Source organism: Brachyistius frenatus, unplaced genomic scaffold (assembly GCF_029030835.1).
Source record: "Brachyistius frenatus isolate BFR_SWC_R1_liver_20210118 unplaced genomic scaffold, ASM2903083v1 Contig_106, whole genome shotgun sequence".
NCBI lineage: Eukaryota > Metazoa > Chordata > Actinopteri > Embiotocidae > Brachyistius > Brachyistius frenatus.
In genome coordinates, this window is record NW_027210705.1 from 827,854 (window position 1) to 847,968 (window position 20,115).

Genomic DNA, 20,115 nt, shown 5'->3' on the forward strand with positions numbered 1-20,115 from the left:
TTCCTGCCTATCTCACTAACAAATGCAAGAACACACACACAGACACTCTCCCATGCAAACACATAGTAATAAGTAATATAATAATATACATTACTGATACCGCTGGCGTCTGTAATGAAGCGGAGTAATTGGGAAAATGATGTAAATAATAGTTGCAACCATTCAGTAATTACAGCTTCAATTAAGCCACCACTGGTTCTGTTAATTTGGGTAAGCAAGTGTGACTTCATTCATTTTCTTCTTGCCAAAACTGGAGCCGTCCGTCCTGCCAATATACAGCAAGAGTTTAACGATAACTGATGGTGAACACGCACGCAATAATTACACCGAGGCGCACAACACAATGAAAGCAACCTACAGTTGTAACATATCAACACCCAGCACACATATACATCATCATGTTATATGCTTAACGTTATTGTGTTGTATTATCCATATAGGTGACATCCTCTGTTCTCTGAGGGCCTGCTGCAGTGCACGGAAATGTGTCAAATAAAGCGTCCTAATATAAGATTTACCTCAATTTGGAAATTGTGTTCCCCCTTCAATTTGGACTCCCTACCCCTCCTGAAAGAAACATACCTTGGTCAAAACCTAGTATGTGGCTGGACGTTGGCTGAAAGTAGAGGGCTTTGAATTCGAAATTGAAGTTGACACATTTGTCCTCCCATTGGTGAAACTTTGATCACTCACTCAGTAACAGAATCTCCCTCTGTAGCTCTGGCTCTGCTGCCGCAGTCCAGCCCAAAATATTGTATTTATGTTTTTTTACCTTGTTATTGAACACCTGTTTCTTTTGAGCTCAGCGTGAGAGTCTCTTCTGCGTTTTGCAGGCGTTGACGGCCGCAGCATTTTCTGTCCTCTGATCTCTGTGTTTCACGAAGGGTTTCTCCTCCACTGACACGGTGCTGAGCAGCGGCAATAGCTTTGTTCTTTCAGACAGATTGAAAAATAAATAAATAAAAAATGCTGAAATGGGACAGCATACTTTGACTGCTGCCAATATACCTGGGCGGCCTGCCAAGTAAATCTGTGTGTGGGAAACACTGTTAATTAATGAGACTCACTATGAGGCATGAAAGTTTCTCATTAGAACAACTTATCATGCTATTAAAAGAACGGTTACATTTAATTATATATGTTTTTGTGAAATAACGATAGAATGAGAAGTGATATTTGGTTAGTAATAAGGAGAAAAATAGGACCTTGCAGTAACATGAAGTTTTGAGATAATAAATTGGGGACAGGCAGAATGTGTCTCGCTGACTGGTCTGAATCCCCGTCTGACACAGCAAATTCTCTAATCAGCGTCCAGCTGATGCAATTGAGATGAGAGATGCTTCAAGTCGCTAAAAATGCTGACGCGTTCTCATAGTTGGCCTTATTATTACTGTGCGCTTCACCAGCAGTAGTGGGTGTCTTGGAAACGTGTTGCTGTTCTGGGTTTCTGCATTTCAGGCTCCATGCTGGCTGTCCTAAATGTCTGATTGGTGGAGTTGGTTGTGGTTGGATGCAGCTCAGCAGGCGGCAGCACAACAACGCTGTGAACTCCACTGCAATGATTTGCACTTGATAATGTGACATAGAGAATATTAATTCTCCATGTCGGCAGTGATGCCAAAATTAACCATCATTCAAATATAAAGTTGTACTGGTAAAGAACTGAGATTTGGTTAAAGATATACATGTGTTATTGATTTTTAAGGTTTGTATTCATCAATCTAAATGTACTTTCCACAGTAATTAAGCCATTTATGTTACAAAAAAATAACAGTTTTACTTCCCTTGTGGGACCACCATTATTATAAAGAGTTGATATAAATGTACAAAAAGGATGGTCAGTATTAGCCAGCGCATACAGCATATATAATATACAGATTATAATGCCTTAATTGGTCAGTGTTTTGGGGTTTTTGTGGGACTTTTTATGTTTTTAAGGTTAGTTTGGATTTAAAGTAACATCTTAGACAACAACCCATGAGAGCAGCAGTAGAGCACCAACTCCACTGTTCTGCAAGGTGAAAGGTTTTTGTTGCGGGAGCGACATAACAGCTTTAGTTCCCGTCAGAAAGGGCTGTTTGACAGGAAGCTGTCGACGTGAAAATGTTCTAAGTACAACGCATGCTTTAACTGATATTGAATTTTATAGTTAGGCCTCCAAATTGGAGTCGTACCTCCGCTCATCTGCTGCAGGAAGGACTCTGACTATTGATAAATGTATCATACTACCCCACTTCAAACAATGCAAACTATCCCTCGTGGCTTTTTGTGGAGCAATGGCTGCTGCTTCTGTTTGGAGATGTGCTGCTGGTCTACGATAGTGGATCAGAAAGTCCTGAGACTTGTGGCCGATGAATTCAAGGTAAACAACCTTCCAATTGTCAAAGAAAACCAACCTGGTTGTTCACCTGGCCTGATGCAGCTGTTTTCGGTTTTGGACAGTGACGTTCCCTCTCTGAAACGTGAATGTCACTCAAAACACCTCCCCGGGCTTCTTGCTTCAGTGCCGTAGGCTTTCTGTAGCATTTTCAGGATCTTTGTTGACGATTTCTAGAACACAATTTGATGGAAGCCCGCTGGTCATTTCCATTCTGAAAATCACAGCCGCACCCGGACGACCACTCATAAAAGCTGCTTTTAATCAAGCAATGAAACATTGAATACTTACTCATAAAGGTTATAGCTTCTATGTGCTCCGTGTTGTCAGGAGTCATCTCAGAACAAGTTGTAGGAATTATGATGATAGTTCAGACTGAACCAAAATTCTGACCTTTGTCTGATTTCGGACGCTGTATGAAAGTGGTCCAAATCTGAATAGAGTCCCACACAGTGCACCTTCACTCCCACCAGTGCTCCTCATCTTCCTCAGCCGGACTTCCTGTCTGTTCCCACAGTTGTCTGTTTAATGAAGCATATAGTTTTAACGTTGTTGAAAGTCATATCTTTACACAGTTACACCACCCAGGAATAGTCAGTATTCTTTCAGGCCCACTGGTGGGGATCTGATTCTCTGTGCTGTCTGCTTCAGTCTGAAAAGCCGCCCAGGGCCCTAGAGGGAGACACACATCTGCCGGGGCCACACTTCACAGAACATTGTCTTCTTCAAAACTCCCAATACGCTCCCACACACCTTCAGCACAAACAACACTGGGTAATCCCTCATCTATAATTTACACACAATTACTGAACAAGATTCAGGACACATGGATATCAAATATTTAAAACCTGTTGTCGCACATGAGGGATGCTCTACAAAGACGCCTGTGTCTATTTAAAAATGACATCATATTTTTTTTCCCATAGTATGCGTCACAACAACTAAAACTAGAGTCTGACAGAGGGCAGAATGCATTTTAACAGGATTCCAGGACACCTACCAGAGGAGGGTCATTTACTCCTTCACTGGAGTGTGTTTTTCTTACTGGAGTATGTTCATGTAGCACTTACTTTGTTATTTCTACTTAAATTGATTTTTAGCACAAAATCATTAATTTTACTTTGTTAAATTTTTTTTCCACTATTTGGCTTTTAAACAGCACAAGCAGCTAAATATTCCAGAGTGCAGCGAGTGCCCGTCATGAACGCTGGTCTGAGGTCAGTACAGCCTCTCTCACTGTTAACCAGTTTAATGGCAACCTGGTGTTACACCAAAGACACTTGTTTATACCATTTCAGCGCATAGATGTGAAATTAAGGTGCCTTAGGTTTAGCCGGCGATCTATGTGAACATAGTTTTGGTTTAATGTGACACGGTTGCAGTTACAGACGTTCACAGCTTCAGTTTTCTTCGCTGTGAATAACAGTCTGGGTACTCGGCCTGTATAAGTGTTTGCACAGCCACTCTGCAGGTTGGACCAATTAGTAACCGCTATCGGTAGTTAACCGTGTTTGTCCCGCCCCTCCTTCACTGGGATTGGACGTCGATATTTCGTAACATCACCTCCGTGACGGAGGTGATGTTACGAAATATAGAGGGGAGTGTGTCACACGCTCCCCTCTTTGACCCAGGTCATACATACGTGTACTTTTCAAGTCTACTCGAGGCAAAACATGACACTGACACGCTATCCTCTAGTGGACCGATGGGTGTATTACACACTTTGATACCAGGCTGTTAATTATAAACCTACACAGTTTCATGCTTTAAATCTGCTTCCAATCCTGCCTTGTGTTGTAATATAAATATCTGTGTAGCTGGTTTTAACTAATCATCATTCATGTAACCTGATGAAAGACAGAAGTATAGAATATGCCTGCAGAAAAAGAAAAAGTTTTTTTTTTTTTTACGGTGGTAATGACTGTTGTAATGTTTCAACCACATATTGGAGAAACCGATGTGGACTTCTAAACAAGAACAATCAAGGTTTACTGACGGTTAGCTTGACAAATACTGGATTTTTTTTGTGGTTTGATGATGATATTATGGAGTAAATTGATATATCAACCTAAAGTTGTTTATCGTATACATGTAACAAACATATTTAATGGAGTAAGGATATTTTACACTCCAACGATAAACTTTACTGCCCAAAATGACGATAAAGTGCACTGAAGCGGTGATCTTCTCTGGGAATGAAAAAAAATCAGAAATAACTTAAAAAACACACACAAAAGTATTCATATTGGACAACATACTGTATGCACCTTTACTGAGACATGAGACACCGAAATGTAAAAGAATGTAATTAAAACAATAGTTTTTATTTATTGGTGTCGTACAATATTTCTGTAAATGGTATAAATGTAACAGATTATTTAATCGGGAGATGATGATGATGATGATGATGATATTTCCCATAAACTGACCATAAATAAGTCGTTCTGTGAGTAATTGTTACAGTACTTTAACTTGAAAACACTGCTTGGCCACTGTACCCACTTCTGATATTATACGTTTTATAGGTCAAATGAAGAAATGTGTGAGCTACAAAACCGTTTCCTGACTTAAAGCCACAGTCCCCTCCCCCAGCTGATCAGCCCTCGGACTTGCACTTCCTGTAGTTGACCCAAACACTGGTTGTCTCCTGGGTTTTTTCTGGTAACACCTCAAAAGTCTGAGGGTTTGATGGCGGAAGGTCCTGTCTAACAGGAAGTACATCATGGGGTCGGTCGAGCCTCTCAGCGCAGTGAGAAGTAACAGGCAGTTCTTCAACTAGAGAAAGAGAGAAAGTAACTCATTATGCGATCTACCGGAGATGCATGAAGTCGTACCGCACAATTTATCTGTAATTAAGGTGAAGTTTAGTCACCTCGATGAAGATGGAGAGTGGGTGGCAGTAGCTGCAGATGTCGGGGCCAGGGGAGGATGCCAGGCGGAGCTGGTCGTGGACCAGAGAGATGAAGATGGGTTTGAATATGTGGTACGGCAGCAGGCAAACTGAAAGAACAACCTGCGTGGAGTTGGTTAAAAAACACTGTTCTGGAAAACTGAGGGAAATATGGCCGAGACGGGCTTTCTGAAATCGATTTCTATTTGAATGGCAGTACTAGAAAGTGTAAGAAGACTCATAGTTACCTGGATGACCACAATGTTTCGGAGCACCCGACTCGGCAGGCTCTGGGAGGCGCTGGCGGGTGAGTGGCGACGAGAGCGTCTGAGATGCCTCAGCACCGTCATGTAGGCCAGCAGCACCAAAAGGTAGAACGCAAAGAACAGTGTTATAACAGGCACCTTGAGAGCCGCGGACAGACTGCCTCCCAGCTCCACCGCTGGGCTGTAGCACACCTTCCCACATCCTCCCGTCGCAGCTTCTCCATCCTCTCCGGCCGCAGCAGTGGGGCTGCCCGTGGCCTCGTGCACCGAGTAGTAAATTGTCCCTGGCACGATGCACCCTACCGACACCACCCACAGCGTGGCAGACACATTGTGGGCGAAGGAGACCCTTGTGAGGCGAGTGAAGAAGGCGTGAGGCAGCAGGGTGGTGCAGGCGTGAGGCCTGGAGGCGTGGGTGTTCTGGATGAGGGCGGCGAAGCGGCTGAGGGCCACGCAAGTGAGGATCATGAGGCTTATGTAGATGTTAATGTGGAGTACCGGGGTGATGCCGTGCAGGACCACCTGACACAGGACGCTGTTCAGAGTCCAGACGGAGCCGCGGGCGTAGTAGGCTGCGAGGAAGGGCGTGGTGAGCGACAGCAACATGTTGGAGATGCTCAGGTGGGACAGGTAGATGTGGGTCGGGGAGACGGTGGAGATGCAGCGCAGGAACACCCACAGAGACAGCATGTTGCCCGGGAGAGCGGTGAGGAAGAGGAGTGTGTAGATGGAGGGGAGGAAGAAGAGCGTAGCAGCGGTGGGGCAGAGGGAGAAGTCAGAGGAGGAGGAGGAGAAGGAGGTGTTGCTCTGAGGAACTGTGTACCGCGTCGCTTCCATTTGATCTGTCAAAACACACAAGGAAGTTCAGCTTTTTTTTCCACACAAAATCTTATTGACATTAAGATTTCTTAAGATCACAGCTCAGCTCAGAGTCTAGAAGGGGAACTTTAAAAGAGCTAATCTCTGCTGTGATATGGTGTCCTGGTTATTAGCTCAAAATATCATATTATAAATAAATATCATGGCAGCTTTGATGATCAGGCCTAAATGAAGGTTCAGGTGTCGGTTTAGTATCACGTCAAAGCGTGCACGAGGGCGTATAAAAACCTTCTGAGACTGCTCTAGTTGCGCCCGAACGATGCACAGCAGCTGAAGCAGGAAGAAGGAGGAACTCTGATGAGTAAGTGTTACAAAATTTCATCGCTTGATCAAAATCAGCACCCGAGTTACACGTGTATCCGTGAGCGCTGGTGACCCGAGGGCGACATCGAATTTTACGTCAAACTCTGGAAATCGGCAACGGAGACACTTAAAATGTTTTAGGAAGCCGGCGGCAATGAAGCAATGAGCCCGCAGAGGGTTTTTTTGAGTGAAATTTGCGTTAAGAGGCAGAACGTCACTGTCCAAAACTAAAAAACACATGTCAGGTCTGCAGCTCAGAGGAAAAACATTCAGTGTTGACCTGAACTCTGGAGCCTTTGCATTCTGGTTTCTCACAAACTTTGATGTGCGCTCTCTGCTCAACATCACCGGTGTACCCGGACCGCTGCTCAACAAAGCATGTGTAATAAAGCTGCTGATTTTGATCGAGCGATGAAACATAGTACTCACTCACGAAGGTTACACGTCACGGCGCTGTGCACCGTTCACGCACAACACAACTCATCGATCCGTCCTCGTATTCCACATGCACACACCTGGCGTCATGGAGACGCAAGAAGAACACATATGTAAACAAAGGCAGGTCACGTGAGAAACATTACTGAACAAAGGTAATGAGAGGAAGTACAGTGAACCCTCGCTATAACGCGGTTCACCTTTCACGGTCTCGCTGCTTCACGGATTTGCATCGTGCATTGAAATCACATTACGACTATATGTAACGTAGATATATTTAATGTCCAGTTCTATCTATTTCAATTGTAAAATAAAGGTTACTACTTCACGGATTTCGCCTATCACGGTTTCTATTTGGAACGTAACCCCCGCGAAAAACCAGGGTTCACTGTAAAAGGCTGCTGGAGTCCATCTAAGGAGGCAGGAGGCCAGACGGGTGGCTTAGACTATACATCAATTATCAATATAGTTTGGCATTCATTTTCAACTAATTGATGAATCAACTTATGATTGTAACTCTAGTCTCCATATTCCAGCGCAGAAAATATGCTCACGACTATGTTTTTGAATGAGAAACATGCTCTGGTTTAGTGTTCAGTTACATTTGTGAATTTTTGAGCAAGATGCTCAACATGAGTTTTGGAGGTGGATCTTCTTGTCAGGCTTCATTCTCATGTACTCATAATGCTGTTCTGTATCAACTAGATCTCCATGTAGAGCATAAGCATCATAAGGAACATCAACACTGCCCCTGCACGTCTTCCAGATTTAAGAAATATTGACTATTTTCAGATTAGACCAAAATTTCAATGATAGAATGATCAAATGTAACATTAAAATAAGTATACAAAGTCAGCATCATGACACACAGGGTCTGATTCACTAAAGGTTTGCGTGTGTAAAATCACGTGCAAACTTCACACCACCTGCAAAAAAATGTCTAAAACATACTAAAAACGAAGGTGCAAAATACTGAGAGGGAAACATGCAAATACATACAGTTAGCATCCACAACGATATTTATTAAACCTGAAAGTAGAAATAGGAGAAGTGATTGTTGTTTATTTTAGTACGACTGAAAGTAACGTATTAATCAGATGTGAACATCTGGAGAGTCGGCTGCTCTTATTGTGGTGAGAAGGAGACGCAGGAAACCAAAGAATAGATAAGAACGTGGTTTTACACCTGTGGAGGCAGAAATGAATCAGACATATTGTTTGTCCAGCGATGACATTTCTGAGTTATTGAAGGAACCGAAGGATGATTGACAGCCAACAACGAGGAGGAGCCACGAAATACCAGCAATTAAAAAACTTCTTCCGACTCAGCATTTTCCCGCCTCTGTTTATCGCTGCTTGGACGTCCACCCGGTCCCGTTATTCAGGTGTGCTGTCACAGGTCCTGAATGTGTCCCGCAGAATTCACAGGTAGCTTCATAAGGTTCCCACTGAATGAAAAGTCACCTGCTCATCACAGAAAGATCTGGACCTGCCGATCGCTGTTTGTTAGAGGATCTCATCCGATTTGCAGACGTTTTATTATTAAACCTTTTTTTCGCCTTTTTGTTTTCTCCACAGTTTTGACTTTCTCGCTGATAATCTCCTATATAGCATTTTGTTCTTGTTATATTTCTATTTCTTAATTTCAATGGGATCAGATTTCCTTTTCCTTTTGCGGTTGCTCTGTTTTCCATTGCTGGAATCACTTTAACACACGCAAACACCTCATTTAAATACAGTGATCTGCACCTGATTTCAATGACGCAATTACTCTTAATAAATCACCTGCAAAATGGGTGCAAAAAAAAAAAAGTGCAAACATTTGGAAGGAACATGCAATTTAGTGCCCGTTATCTGAGATCTTAGTAAATCAGGCGCACAGATGAGTTTGTGTGTGTGGTATATACGTACCAGGACAGGAGCTCTGATGAGGTCAACAGTCCCTCACATCAAACACCCACAGACGAAGGTAAAAACAGTGTTAACACCCGCCTCAACACAACGTTTCTATGCAGCTTCCTCCTGCTTATCGAGCGACATCTTCACGGTAAACAGCTCTGAGAATTGACTTGTTGTTTCAGTGTCCTTAAGCTCGAGAAGAGAAATGTGAGGCGGTTACACTCTCTAAGCAGAATGAATGTAACTATTCTAGGAGTTGATCTTTCAGTTAAATTTAGTGGCTGGTCAAACATTTATTTTAACTTTTACCTTGAGTTTTTTTTAACGTGAACTCTTTTATGATGTTAACAGTCAATACTTAAAAGTATTTATTATTTGACACTTATGGAGTTATCATTAAATTACACTATAAAGGCTTTAGATAGAACATAACAGTCGTCACAAATTTATATTGATCAAATATGTGTAACAAAAAATGCTGCATTCATAAATTAGCCTGTCTTAGGTATATAATATCATGTTCCTATCTTGCACACTTGTGGTTTTGAATCATAGCCCCATTTCATGTATCATTATGTCCTCATTGAAATGTTCCACTTATATTTAATTTGGTTGCTTTATTCTTAAAAGTTACAAAGAAATAATTAAGAAAGCATGCTGGGGAATTCTAATAAGGAAACAAAGCTGCACAGCAAACAGTAGTGTTGAATCAAGCTTATCAACACCAAGTGAGTGAACACTAAAATATCCCTCTGCCAGAGAGTCTCCCTGAACACAAACTGTAGTCTACTTTAGAAAATAAACTCCCAAAATCAAACTGTCACTCTCTTTTATTCAAGTCCAGGATATTCCACCCCAGAAGTTTGCTGTGTAGGTTTTTAAAAAATCATTTCCCCATACAGGAAATGTTCAGCTCTCTCTTCATACTTGACTCTAGTCCCCTCTTCTTTTCTACTCTGAGGTTGGAACTAGTTTTGTGCTCGTTCAGTGGACATTCAGTAACACTGTGTGGATGTATTCTGCCTTGGGGTGGCGCTGCTGCTCAACCTGAGAAGAGACCGTGTTGTGTGTGTTTTCACATTTCTGTCTTTCCTCTCATCATTCTGTATGTTCTACACCGATTAACACATGGACCAATTCAAATCCTCATTTATTAAAAAAATCCCGACTCAGTCCACCGCGATATACTTTTAAAGAAACTACTAAAATGACATCGAGATACAGAACAAAGTCCAGACACAGGACAAAATACTTTTACATATGAAAGAGCTCTGACGTGTGCAGAGAGTGTGATTTAATCAGTAAAGCTGCTTTCTTTCATCTCAGTAAAAAGTCCTCGGGCTTCTCTGTAAGCTTGCGATCGCTTTCATTATTTGCCGTGAAAGTTCAGGCTTAGATGTCGCTGCCATCTTCTCACCCTCATTTTCCTGTTTTCTTAGTGAAATGTGGCACTCTGGCTGTCCTGAGGTCACTGAATCACTGGTTTTAATCTCAGCGGTACTTGACGGCAGATTAGAGTCAATAAAGGAAGAGGGGAAGACCAGGGTCTGTGATGGTGTGTCTGGTTGCAGCTGTGTTGACATCGCCGGTTGCAACACATTATTATTACTGTGGAGAATATGAACACAACTTCAGTGGACAAAAAGTCCCCAATCAACTTGAGGGTTTTCTCCAGAAGTGATTCAGTCATTTGTCAAGAAAAAACTCTAGTGAGTCCACATGCCTCTGCAGGGAGGAAGCAACCTGGCACAGAAACAAAGTCCGTCAGTGCTCCGGCCTCTTCACAAGTGTTATTGCGTGTGTGTTTTCTGCAGTTATAATGACCGTTTTTTTTTGTGTTTTGGTGACACTGTAGGACACTGTGGTCAATTTCTATAAGTATTAAGTATACAGTGAACCCTCGCTATAACGCGGTTCACCTTTCACGGTCTCGCTGCTTCACGGATTTGCATCGTGCATTGAAATCACATTACGACTATATGTAACGTAGATATATTTAATGTCCAGTTCTATCTATTTCAATTGTAAAATAAAGGTTACTACTTCACGGATTTCGCCTATCACGGTTTCTATTTGGAACGTAACCCCCGCGAAAAACCAGGGTTCACTGTATAAGTATTTGGTTTTGGTTTTTTTATGTTTGAAATTTTAGTCCACATTTCGCTACTTTAACACTAATTGTGTCCACCAAAAGCTTCCCATCCACTGCACTTCACCGTCCCCGGGTTGGTGTGAACTGCCTCATATGTGGGCTGCATTCACATCACGATAATACTACATTATTACTTTGTGTGTCTGAAGACTTGTCTGGGTTCACAACTGCAGTATTTTGTTGGCTGCTCCTCTCTCGCCCACTTGTTGAGCTCCTGAGCAGACTTGATTGAAAATGATGTCTGCAGCATCAGTGGGACCCAGTTTTGCAAAGAAATATACATTTACCAGACCCTGCAGTATGTTGTTAAAGCATGAAGCCATACTGGGGCTGTGCGCAAAGGTGGGGAGGAAGTTTGAGCCTCCGTTAGCTCGGGTGAGAGCGTCTAAATCTGAGGAGAGCAGCGCTCGGCTTCCTCTGCAGAGTGACGGCTGTCATGTTGACGTTAGACAAGATGGAGCTTCTCCTGCCTCGCAGTACGTTTACAGTCCAGCTACACTGCATTTAGAAGCTGCGCTCTCCCTCAAACCGACGATTAAGCTGATGCTGGGCTGTCAGTCGTCCTGTTCCTGCCTTCCAGCTCAACAGTGGAGCTGCTCCCGCTGGTTCCTGCAACGTCTCGCACACAAAACACGGCGCTCACCAGGCGCAGCACCTCCTTCCTCACCGTCGAGGACAACAGGAAGTACAAAATGGGATCCAGGCTGCTGTTCAGGGCAGAAAATAGCAAAGCCACCTCATTGGCTTGGTCAGCCACGCCCCTCCAGAAACACGATGTGTCCGTGATCTGGGTCTTTATGTAGAACACTCGGACCATGTGATACGGGACGAAACAGACAGTGAAGAGGAAGAGGACGAAGAAGGACTTCCTGGCAGTTCGGGTGTAGCGGGCGGCATTGGGGAGATCCGGCTTCTCCTGGGACGTCCTCAGGAGCTTGAGGGCGATCATCCCGTAGGACACCATGAGGGAGACGAATACAAGCCAGAAGCCAACCAGCACAAAGATATTGATGTAGGCTTTCCACTTTGCATTGTGGAGCAGCTTGTAGTGAAAACACCTGGAAACGGCAAACAGGTTTTGTCAGGTCGAATCCACCAAAACAGTGAGACTGAATTAAATTAAAGATGATCATACCAACCTGTCCAGCTGTGAGTGATTCTTTGACATCAGGAGCACTACAGTCAAAGCGGAGGCCAGGATCCAGATGACGGCGCAGAGGGTGGTGCTCCACCTGGTGGAGCGCAGTCGGTACTGCATCCCGGCACTGCGGTGCAGCTTCATGTAGCGATCCACGCTGATCAAGCCCAGCAGAGTGATGCTGATGTACATGTTCATGTAGAAGAGGTGGCCCACTAACCTGCACAAGGTGGGGTCCAGAGTCCAGATGTTCCCCCGGCTGTGATAAAGTATCCTGAACGGCAGACACACCACCAGCAGCAGGTCTGCAAACGCCACGTTAATGAGAAAAACCCGCACGGAGTTCTTCTTGGAGTGCACGCAGAAGAACACCCACAGAGACACCAGGTTCCCGGCCAGACCCAGGACGAAGATGATGGAGTAGAGCACCGCCAGCGGGACCTGCAGCGCATCGTAATCCACACACGTGGGCTGGGAGTCGGTGGTCAGGTTGAGGAGTGGAGTGTGACAGCTGGCTGTGGTGGAGCTGCTCTCTGCCATGGGCGTTTCTGTGGTCCTCGGTCCTGCAAACAGATGAGAAACGCACAGCTGGAAGGTTTTGAGTTTTTGGTTCTCTTGGGAAAGTGTTGAGGTCTGCGTGATGGCTGAGGTCCAGCCTTATGACTTAAAGCGGCATTAATCCTTCCCTTCATAATCATGTATGAGATCAGCTGACTCACAGAAAGTAGAAAAGCGCCAGAAAGAAAGAACAGCACTAATGATGCTTCTAGATCTCTACTTTGTGTGATATTATTTATGCATGTTTGGAGAGGCACAGCACTCATGATTTTTCCAGTATTTATAGTTTTGTAACACACTCGGCTCTGTCTGTTCACTGCAAGGCATTTGTATCTATAGATCAGTAACTGAAGTAGCAGCAAAAGGAGAAGGAAGCTACTTACTTTGCTCACAGCCCGTCGTGCACGCAGCGTAGAAAGCTCAAATGTGCTGCTCACTTCTCAAAGAGGAACTTGTTAAAGAGGCATTTCATCGAAGCTCTAAAATAGCATGCGCTCCTGTTTATTTGTGCATGTGTGGAAGGAAAGGACAAATCCCCAATCACACACACACACACACACACACACACACACACACACACACACACACACACACACACACACACACAGAATAATAGCTTACTTATGATTTCTGTCCTTTTATTATCCTCTGAGTTACTCCAGCAACTTCCTTCGAGTTGAATCTGTGGGAAAAATGATCCAATATTTGCTTCCCTGAAGATCCTCTCATTATGAATTATCTGTCAGTGACCAGATATGATGATTTCCAGTGAGAATGACACTGCGTAGTCTTTCTTTTGTCCCCTCGCTGTCCGTCGTCTCTGCAGCCCTCCCGGCTGGCTGCTGCTGCTGAAAGTTGGCAGAGTAACGCTGAAGTGCAAAATTTGGTGATGTTGTACGAAGATAACGTCAAACTGTGGTGACACCCACCCTCGTTCGCCTGTAACCACCGTACGGAAGCGGGACTGAGACACAGAGAGACGACAGGGCAGGGCTTAGCGCAGACCTTCTGATTACACACACGAGGGAGCACAGAGCATCGCTCCACATGGATATATATTTACATTATGCTTTCAGCTTTGGGCTCTGATTATAACAAGGATGGAATCTGGTCAGTGGAGCCAACTGTGGAAGAAAAAGGTTCCTAAATTACCACTGTATGTCCTCATAGTAATTAAATCACAGCCCTGGGAGTGAAGCAAGGCCAGGTTTATATTACCACCCGAGATAGCAAACACTTGAGCTAAATATGTAGACACGGGGTGAGTGGAATCTTCATTGTGAGATCAGAGCACAAAATCACATTTACACAAGCAGTCAGTGTGGAAACTAAAGCTTCTCCTCAGTGAAGACGTTAAAGTGGTGTTTTAATACCCACTCATACACTTTTTATTCAGCCATAAGAGGAGAATATACAGCGAGCTGGATGACTCGGTCATAAAATGTTCAAACCGTATAAATTCAGACTGAACTGCAGTTTTAAACCGACATGCACGGCTGTTGTTTACTTTCGGCGTCCGCAGCAGAATTTCCAGTAAAACTGAGTTTGTCAGCTGTTACACACACATACGTGCACACGTAACCACACATATACGTGTTGTGAGAAACTACATAGGACCACAGATGTTGTGCAGGAGACGAGCTCAAATGGAGACAGAGGAAGTGGAGAGAGTGTGAAAGAATCTCCTGCAGTAAAAAGTCCTGGTTGAGTTAGCTGATCGCTGGGAGGTTAATATCCATCCAGCCTTCAGGATAACGTGAGGATCCATCCACAAGTGATTTCATTTGCATTTTGATTCATTTCTACTTGAGCAATTACTGTTTCATCTGTGTTTGTGGTTCTGTTATGTCAAGTAGAGACAGATAGGAAGAAAACCTACTACGCTCCATGAAATTGCTAGAGTTGCTAAATCAAACTGACATCGTACTTCACAGTCTCCATCACTTCTCTGATGCTGCTACACTCCTGGTTCTTTGTGTGTGGTCGTGCTTGGCTGATTGTTTTGGGTGTGTCTTGCACATGTGATTGTAGTTATTTATAGGAGGGTGTCGCTCTTTAATTAGCAAAAAGACCACCGTGAGATCACGAGCCTCTCTTCTCCCCTCTGCTCTGCCGTTCTCAGCCTCACTGCGTGCTGCTGGCCTCCAAAGAGAACTCGGCTCCCGTCAAGCTGGGGGGGTTCGGTGTGGCGATCCAGCTGGGGGAGTCTGGACTGGTGGCAGGAGGTACAGTAAACAGCACAGCACCCACCAACGCTCCCATCTGAAACACACGAACTGACATTGACGTCAAACTAAAGTTGAAATCTTCTGTTTGATAGTACTGTACAGATTTTAGAAAAATAAACATGGTAAAACCGTTTTGTGACAGATTGTTTCAATGTGACTGCTCCATAATTTTACTCTCATTATCCCGGTCACCATTTCATCATCTGATAAATTACAGGTTTTGGTCTGTAATAAACCTGCAGCAGGAACAAAATCCAAAACACATGTTGATATAATTCAGTTTTACTTGCACTTCCTGAGAAAAGTATTTGTAATTTAATGGATATAAATCTGCCCGGAAATGATAGAAAGCAGATAGTAATGATAGTTGTCTGTGCAGCTATGGGTACATTGTAAACAGGAAGTACTAACAGCTAATCTGGTTTACTTTAACAGTACCAGTTTGCCAAAATGTAAAGGAATATGGGCTTGCACTTGTTCATTCATGCATTACATTTCATAAAGTAACCATTTAAATAAAGTGTTGTCCTCTTTTGAGGATTCAGCACTGATCAATACCAGCTGGGTTTGAGCAAATTAAATCTTTATTTAACAAAAAGAACATAACACACAAAGCTCACGACAGAAAAATAAAGAGAAATAAATCCAGACAGAACGGAGCTTCAGCTTTGAGTTTTCCTTCTCAGTGGTTGATGAACACGTCTTCGTTAGGAGATGACCCGTCAGCTGTCACATTCTATATCCTACAAAAATCGACACTGTTTTTTCCCCGGTTTCTCGTGGTTTAGGTTTTCTGTCTCTTTACAATGTGCAACATTTCGGAGAACCCACAACGCTGTTAGGTTCGTATTTCACTCAGAGAGAGTACGCTAGTTAGGCCATCTAGTCTACACTCATTAACTCTACACGTTAATGTTTGTGGAGTTTATTTCAGCGTCTTCTGAGTCACCTGCAGCGCCGGCACATTCAGTCACATGTTTGTCCCACATTACATGAAGCAGCTTGAGTTTGCTGTTTGTCTTTTACGAGTCAGATATGAAAAAAATTAAGCAATATTACACAAGAGGGTGTGCTTTAACTTGAGGGAAGCCAGCGCCTCGGTCCTGACCGCATGACTGTCGTGCCAATAATTAACGTTAAAACATACCCTCTTGTGTAACATTGTGATTAAACAACAACTCAATAAAACATGTCATCAAAATGTATTCATATTGTGGGGCAATTCACTCTGAAATTATAAAACTTTTTTTAGTGTGATATCCGTTTCCATGGGAATACACGGGTTATGACTAATAACTGGAAAACAATCAGTTGCATCAATAGACTCTGATGTAATGTACGCAAAGTTTGCCACTCCATCCAGTAGGCCGACCCTTAGCAACCACCTAGCAACAGAGACGAGATCTTGTCCGTTTTAATACTTTCTAGACATCGTTGGATTTCTCAAACTGAATAAATACAGAACATAGAAACACAAAACAGCTTAGCTCGCTCAGTCTTGTTTTAACTAAGATATCTGCTGAAAAAATAAATCCACGGACACTATTGTTTAGCTGATATGATCCAAACCCAACAAGCTAACAGTTTTCCAGAGGATTGTAAAATCCAAAAGTAACATTTCTTTGAAAAAAAGATGAATGTAATAATTTCCAAAATTCACAACATGCTTTTATCTAATTAAATATTCTGCTTCAATCTGAATTTATTGCGATGACGGAGTGATATTTTCTAGTGATGAGCACGATATGCTGTCGTGCTGAATTGAGCACGTTCCAAATGTCCAGTTGACCAATCAGATTTCTTGGTTGGAACTATTTGTTCAATGATGAATGTTCTTGCACACCTTCAAATCTGAGAGACAGTTTAAGGAGGATGAGGAACTCCTGCCTCCTCAGCTGGTTCATGTTCTTGTGTGTATCTTTTAAAACCTAAGTGGTTTTCTGTGCCCACACACAGATACTTAGCCAATCAAATTACTGGTAGCGATTATACATTATAACCAGAGGAGCACAATTGAGAACTTTGCACATTAAAAGCTGGAACTTAAAGTTTCCGTTTTGACCTGGACATGAAAAAGTGTAACTTTCATCATGAAGTAGGAAAAAAAATAACTTTGTTTCCTTTTTCGTTTGACCTTAAGTTCAGAGTAAGAAACAATCAGCGAAACTCATACAACACAAGTGCCTGTTACCATAATTAGGACTAGATGGATATGAGAGTGCTGTTTCAGAGGGGGAAGTAAAATATGTTGTTTCCTTTTTCTCGTTCAGAGAGCAAAGACATTTAAATGAATGAGAAACCAATAGGGAAGTCTGAGTGTGCATCCTTTCAGATGTTCACATGTACCCCATCTTTACTTCACTGTTGCCTGACTTCCTCTCTGTCTGTGCTTGTGAGCCCAGGTCGGGTAGGAACTCCTCACTTCATGGCCCCGGAGGTGGTGAAGAGAGAGCCGTACGGTAAGCCTGTGGACGTGTGGGGCTGCGGAGTCATCCTCTTCATCCTCCTCTCCGGCTGTCTCCCTTTCTACGGCACCAAGGAGCGTCTGTTCGAAGCCATCTGCAAGGGCAAATACAAGGTCAGGGCTTTAGTCAAAGAACCGACACGGAGAAAAAAAACATATAAATGGGTTCATATATGAAGTAAACACACCCTCTCGCTGGATTTTAATCGTCTCCCATTAAGCTGCTCGACAGAATTCAACAGATATTTTTGATACTTGTTTTTTACAAATAAAGTGGTTTAAATAATTCTGCACTTTTTTGACCCACCACTCGCTGTTTCCAGACACCAGGAAATGACCTGGTGACTACGGTAATATTATTACCAAGAGCAGTGATGGGCAAAAGTACATGAAAGACCGGAGCTCTAATAAACTGAAATCATGATTCAAGTTGTGACGTCATCCGTTGGTTTGTGAACGGCCGTTATGAAGCCTTTAGTTCGGATGTTGTCCGGCGCCATCTTGCTAGTTCGGAGCGCTTTGGAGCCAGAAGTGAGCGTATTTAGAGAGCTGGGGGGCAGCGAGCGGTGGCTCTGACTCCATCTGATTGGAAACCCGGCGATACTGCATCCCGCCCACAGATATCTGTAACATGACTGCAATACAGACCTGTCAATCAAAGAGACAGGCCCTCAAAAACACAGCTTTATTTTCTAATTAAAATGGAATTATTTTCAGATGGACCACCAGAAAACTAATAAGAAAGAGTGAGTTTATCCAGCAAAACTGAAATAACTAAATTTGGCTCAAGGCACTTCTGCATCATCCTCCTTGTTCAGATCCCGAAGCTACGTCCACTTTTATATACACTCTATGGTTTGGCCACTCGTCACTGAATCTGTGGAAATGTATTTATTTGTTTTTGGTCTAACGGCTATATAATTAATCTAATTCTTGAAATCTCCTTTTTTTAATGTGTAGATGAATCCCCGCCAGTGGAGCCAGATCTCAGAGAGCGCTAAGGATCTGGTGAGGCGCATGTTGATGCTGGACCCCGCTGAGAGGATCACCGTCTACGAGGCTCTCAACCACCCCTGGCTCAAGGTACTGCCTTCGTGTTGGTGGTTATTAAAATGTAAACATCAAATCAAATCAAAGTTGTTGCCTTTAGAAGTGATTTCAGCTCTGTCACACACTGAAACAATAAACAGCATGCTACTGTTTGATTGTCATCTCACGCCTGCTGCAACAAGGCAAAAATCTCCAAATATCTAACCCTGTTTTTCTGCTCTGGAAAATGGAAAGCATGCATAGATGTTTATCCAAAGTTTCCACTTTTGGGAAACTTTTAGCGTGTTTGGCACAAGAGTAGAATAGTAATACGACGTCGCCTGGAGCTGTCACACAGCGATCAGTCACTTGGGCGGCACAGCTCTTCTCACAGGGAGGCAGTGACAGGGCGCGCCGGCGCAGCGCGGTGTGTTGTTAGCAGAGGCTTTTATTGTGGCGGCGTCTGTGGACAGTGATGGAGTGGTGCTTAAAAAAGATTTCTTGACAGTTCAGCTGAGACACTTGAAGCGCGTCTGGGAGCCTCGCGACACGTCTTTCGAATCATCGGATTTTAAAGGGCATCCCAGGTTACCTCGCTGCAGTTACGGCTGTTACAGATGCTTTCAAAGATTCGATAACATTTAGACATGTCAGCTAGTGTTACCAGCGTCCAGCTGAAGCAGCATGCTACTTTGGCTGTTCTGACCCGCAATCCTCTGAGCCGCCGAGAGAGTCGGTGGCACTGAAGCTCCGCCTATTAAGGAAAGAAGAAGAGGCGTTAAAACGAACTGTACTCGTTCCAAATCGCATCCTTTTTCTTTTCACTTTAAACGTCCGCGACAGACATGACCAAGAGGGTCAAAGTTCAAGCCACATTTCGATGATGAAGTAGTACGTCCCAATTGTATGCATACTACATGCAACAGCAGATACTTCGTAAGAGTAGCTGCAGTAGGTACTAAAAGTAAAATGAAGTGTGCGGTTGTGAACGCAGAGTATCTCATTATTTTCGCATTGTGATCGCTCTCCTCGTGACTAGAAACAGAATCCTCAGTGTAAAATCTGTTGCGTCAGCCTGTGCTTGTATAAGTAATGTTCTGCTGTGTGTTGGGTTTCTCAGGAGAGGGATCGGTACGCCTACAAAATCCACCTGCCGGAGACCGTGGAGCAGCTGAGGAAGTTCAACTCCAGGAGGAAGCTCAAGGTTCTGCTCACATACATCTACCGCAGCCTGCTCACGTGCATTATGAACATTTTGCAACACATAAGGCTTGTTGTCATGACAGCACCTCTGTGTGTTCGACGAAGAGAGACGTCATGTCAGGATGTGTTGTTTCAGGGGGCCGTGCTGGCCGCAGTGTCCAGTCACAAGTTCAACTCCTTCTACGGAGACCCCCCGGAGGAGATGCACGACTTCTCCGAAGACCCCACCTCCTCAGGTTCGCTCAAACACTTTCCTTTCGAGCCTTTTCATGTATAACACACATCCTGCCCCAGA

At 43.5% G+C, this 20,115-nt stretch overlaps 3 protein-coding genes across 16 annotated transcripts in view; 1 reads left to right on the forward strand and 2 right to left on the reverse strand.

The window, feature by feature from the left end:
• caska (calcium/calmodulin-dependent serine protein kinase a) overlaps window positions 1–20,115 on the forward strand; it is a 145,540-nt gene that overhangs the window by 82,218 nt on the left and 43,207 nt on the right. For all 13 annotated transcript variants that reach the window (XM_069712051.1, XM_069712040.1, XM_069712044.1 and 10 more), the window contains exons 6-10: window positions 15,019–15,121; window positions 17,527–17,702; window positions 18,549–18,671; window positions 19,738–19,821; window positions 19,957–20,056. In XM_069712051.1, coding sequence (XP_069568152.1) covers window positions 15,019–15,121; window positions 17,527–17,702; window positions 18,549–18,671; window positions 19,738–19,821; window positions 19,957–20,056 — 586 coding nt within the window. The remainder of the gene's footprint in view (window positions 1–15,018; window positions 15,122–17,526; window positions 17,703–18,548; window positions 18,672–19,737; window positions 19,822–19,956; window positions 20,057–20,115) is intronic.
• On the reverse strand, window positions 4,719–6,370 carry LOC138628808 (probable G-protein coupled receptor 82). Its single transcript, XM_069712057.1, has 3 exons — window positions 5,516–6,370; window positions 5,250–5,390; window positions 4,719–5,152 (listed from the first exon to the last, which is right to left on the reverse strand). The coding sequence occupies exons 1-3, from the start codon at window positions 6,368–6,370 to the stop codon at window positions 4,925–4,927; spliced, it is 1,224 nt and encodes a 407-aa protein (XP_069568158.1). The 3' UTR covers window positions 4,719–4,924.
• On the reverse strand, window positions 11,182–13,820 carry gpr34b (G protein-coupled receptor 34b). 2 transcript variants are annotated; one of them, XM_069712059.1, is made up of 3 exons: window positions 13,518–13,820; window positions 12,340–12,901; window positions 11,182–12,258 (listed from the first exon to the last, which is right to left on the reverse strand). In XM_069712059.1, exons 2-3 carry the CDS (start codon window positions 12,876–12,878, stop codon window positions 11,736–11,738), a joined length of 1,062 nt encoding a protein of 353 aa, XP_069568160.1. In that variant the 5' UTR covers window positions 12,879–12,901; window positions 13,518–13,820; the 3' UTR covers window positions 11,182–11,735. The 2 variants fall into 2 exon arrangements, with proteins under 2 accessions (XP_069568160.1, XP_069568161.1); XM_069712060.1 differs by lacking the exon at window positions 13,518–13,820 and having other exon boundaries at window positions 12,340–12,910.

Excerpts from the sequence above, each read along its gene's own strand:
- LOC138628808 (XM_069712057.1), bottom strand. The coding sequence starts at position 6,370 with ATGGAAGCGACGCGGTACACAGTTCCTCAGAGCAACACCTCCTTCTCC. Across the intron at positions 5,391-5,515 it reads GAAACATTGTGGTCATCCAG|GTTGTTCTTTCAGTTTGCCT; the intron begins GTAACTATGAGT and ends AACTCCACGCAG. Across the intron at positions 5,153-5,249 it reads CACTCTCCATCTTCATCGAG|TTGAAGAACTGCCTGTTACT; the intron begins GTGACTAAACTT and ends CTCTTTCTCTAG.
- gpr34b (XM_069712059.1), bottom strand. The coding sequence starts at position 12,878 with ATGGCAGAGAGCAGCTCCACCACAGCCAGCTGTCACACTCCACTCCTC. Across the intron at positions 12,259-12,339 it reads AATCACTCACAGCTGGACAG|GTGTTTTCACTACAAGCTGC; the intron begins GTTGGTATGATC and ends TGCCGTTTCCAG.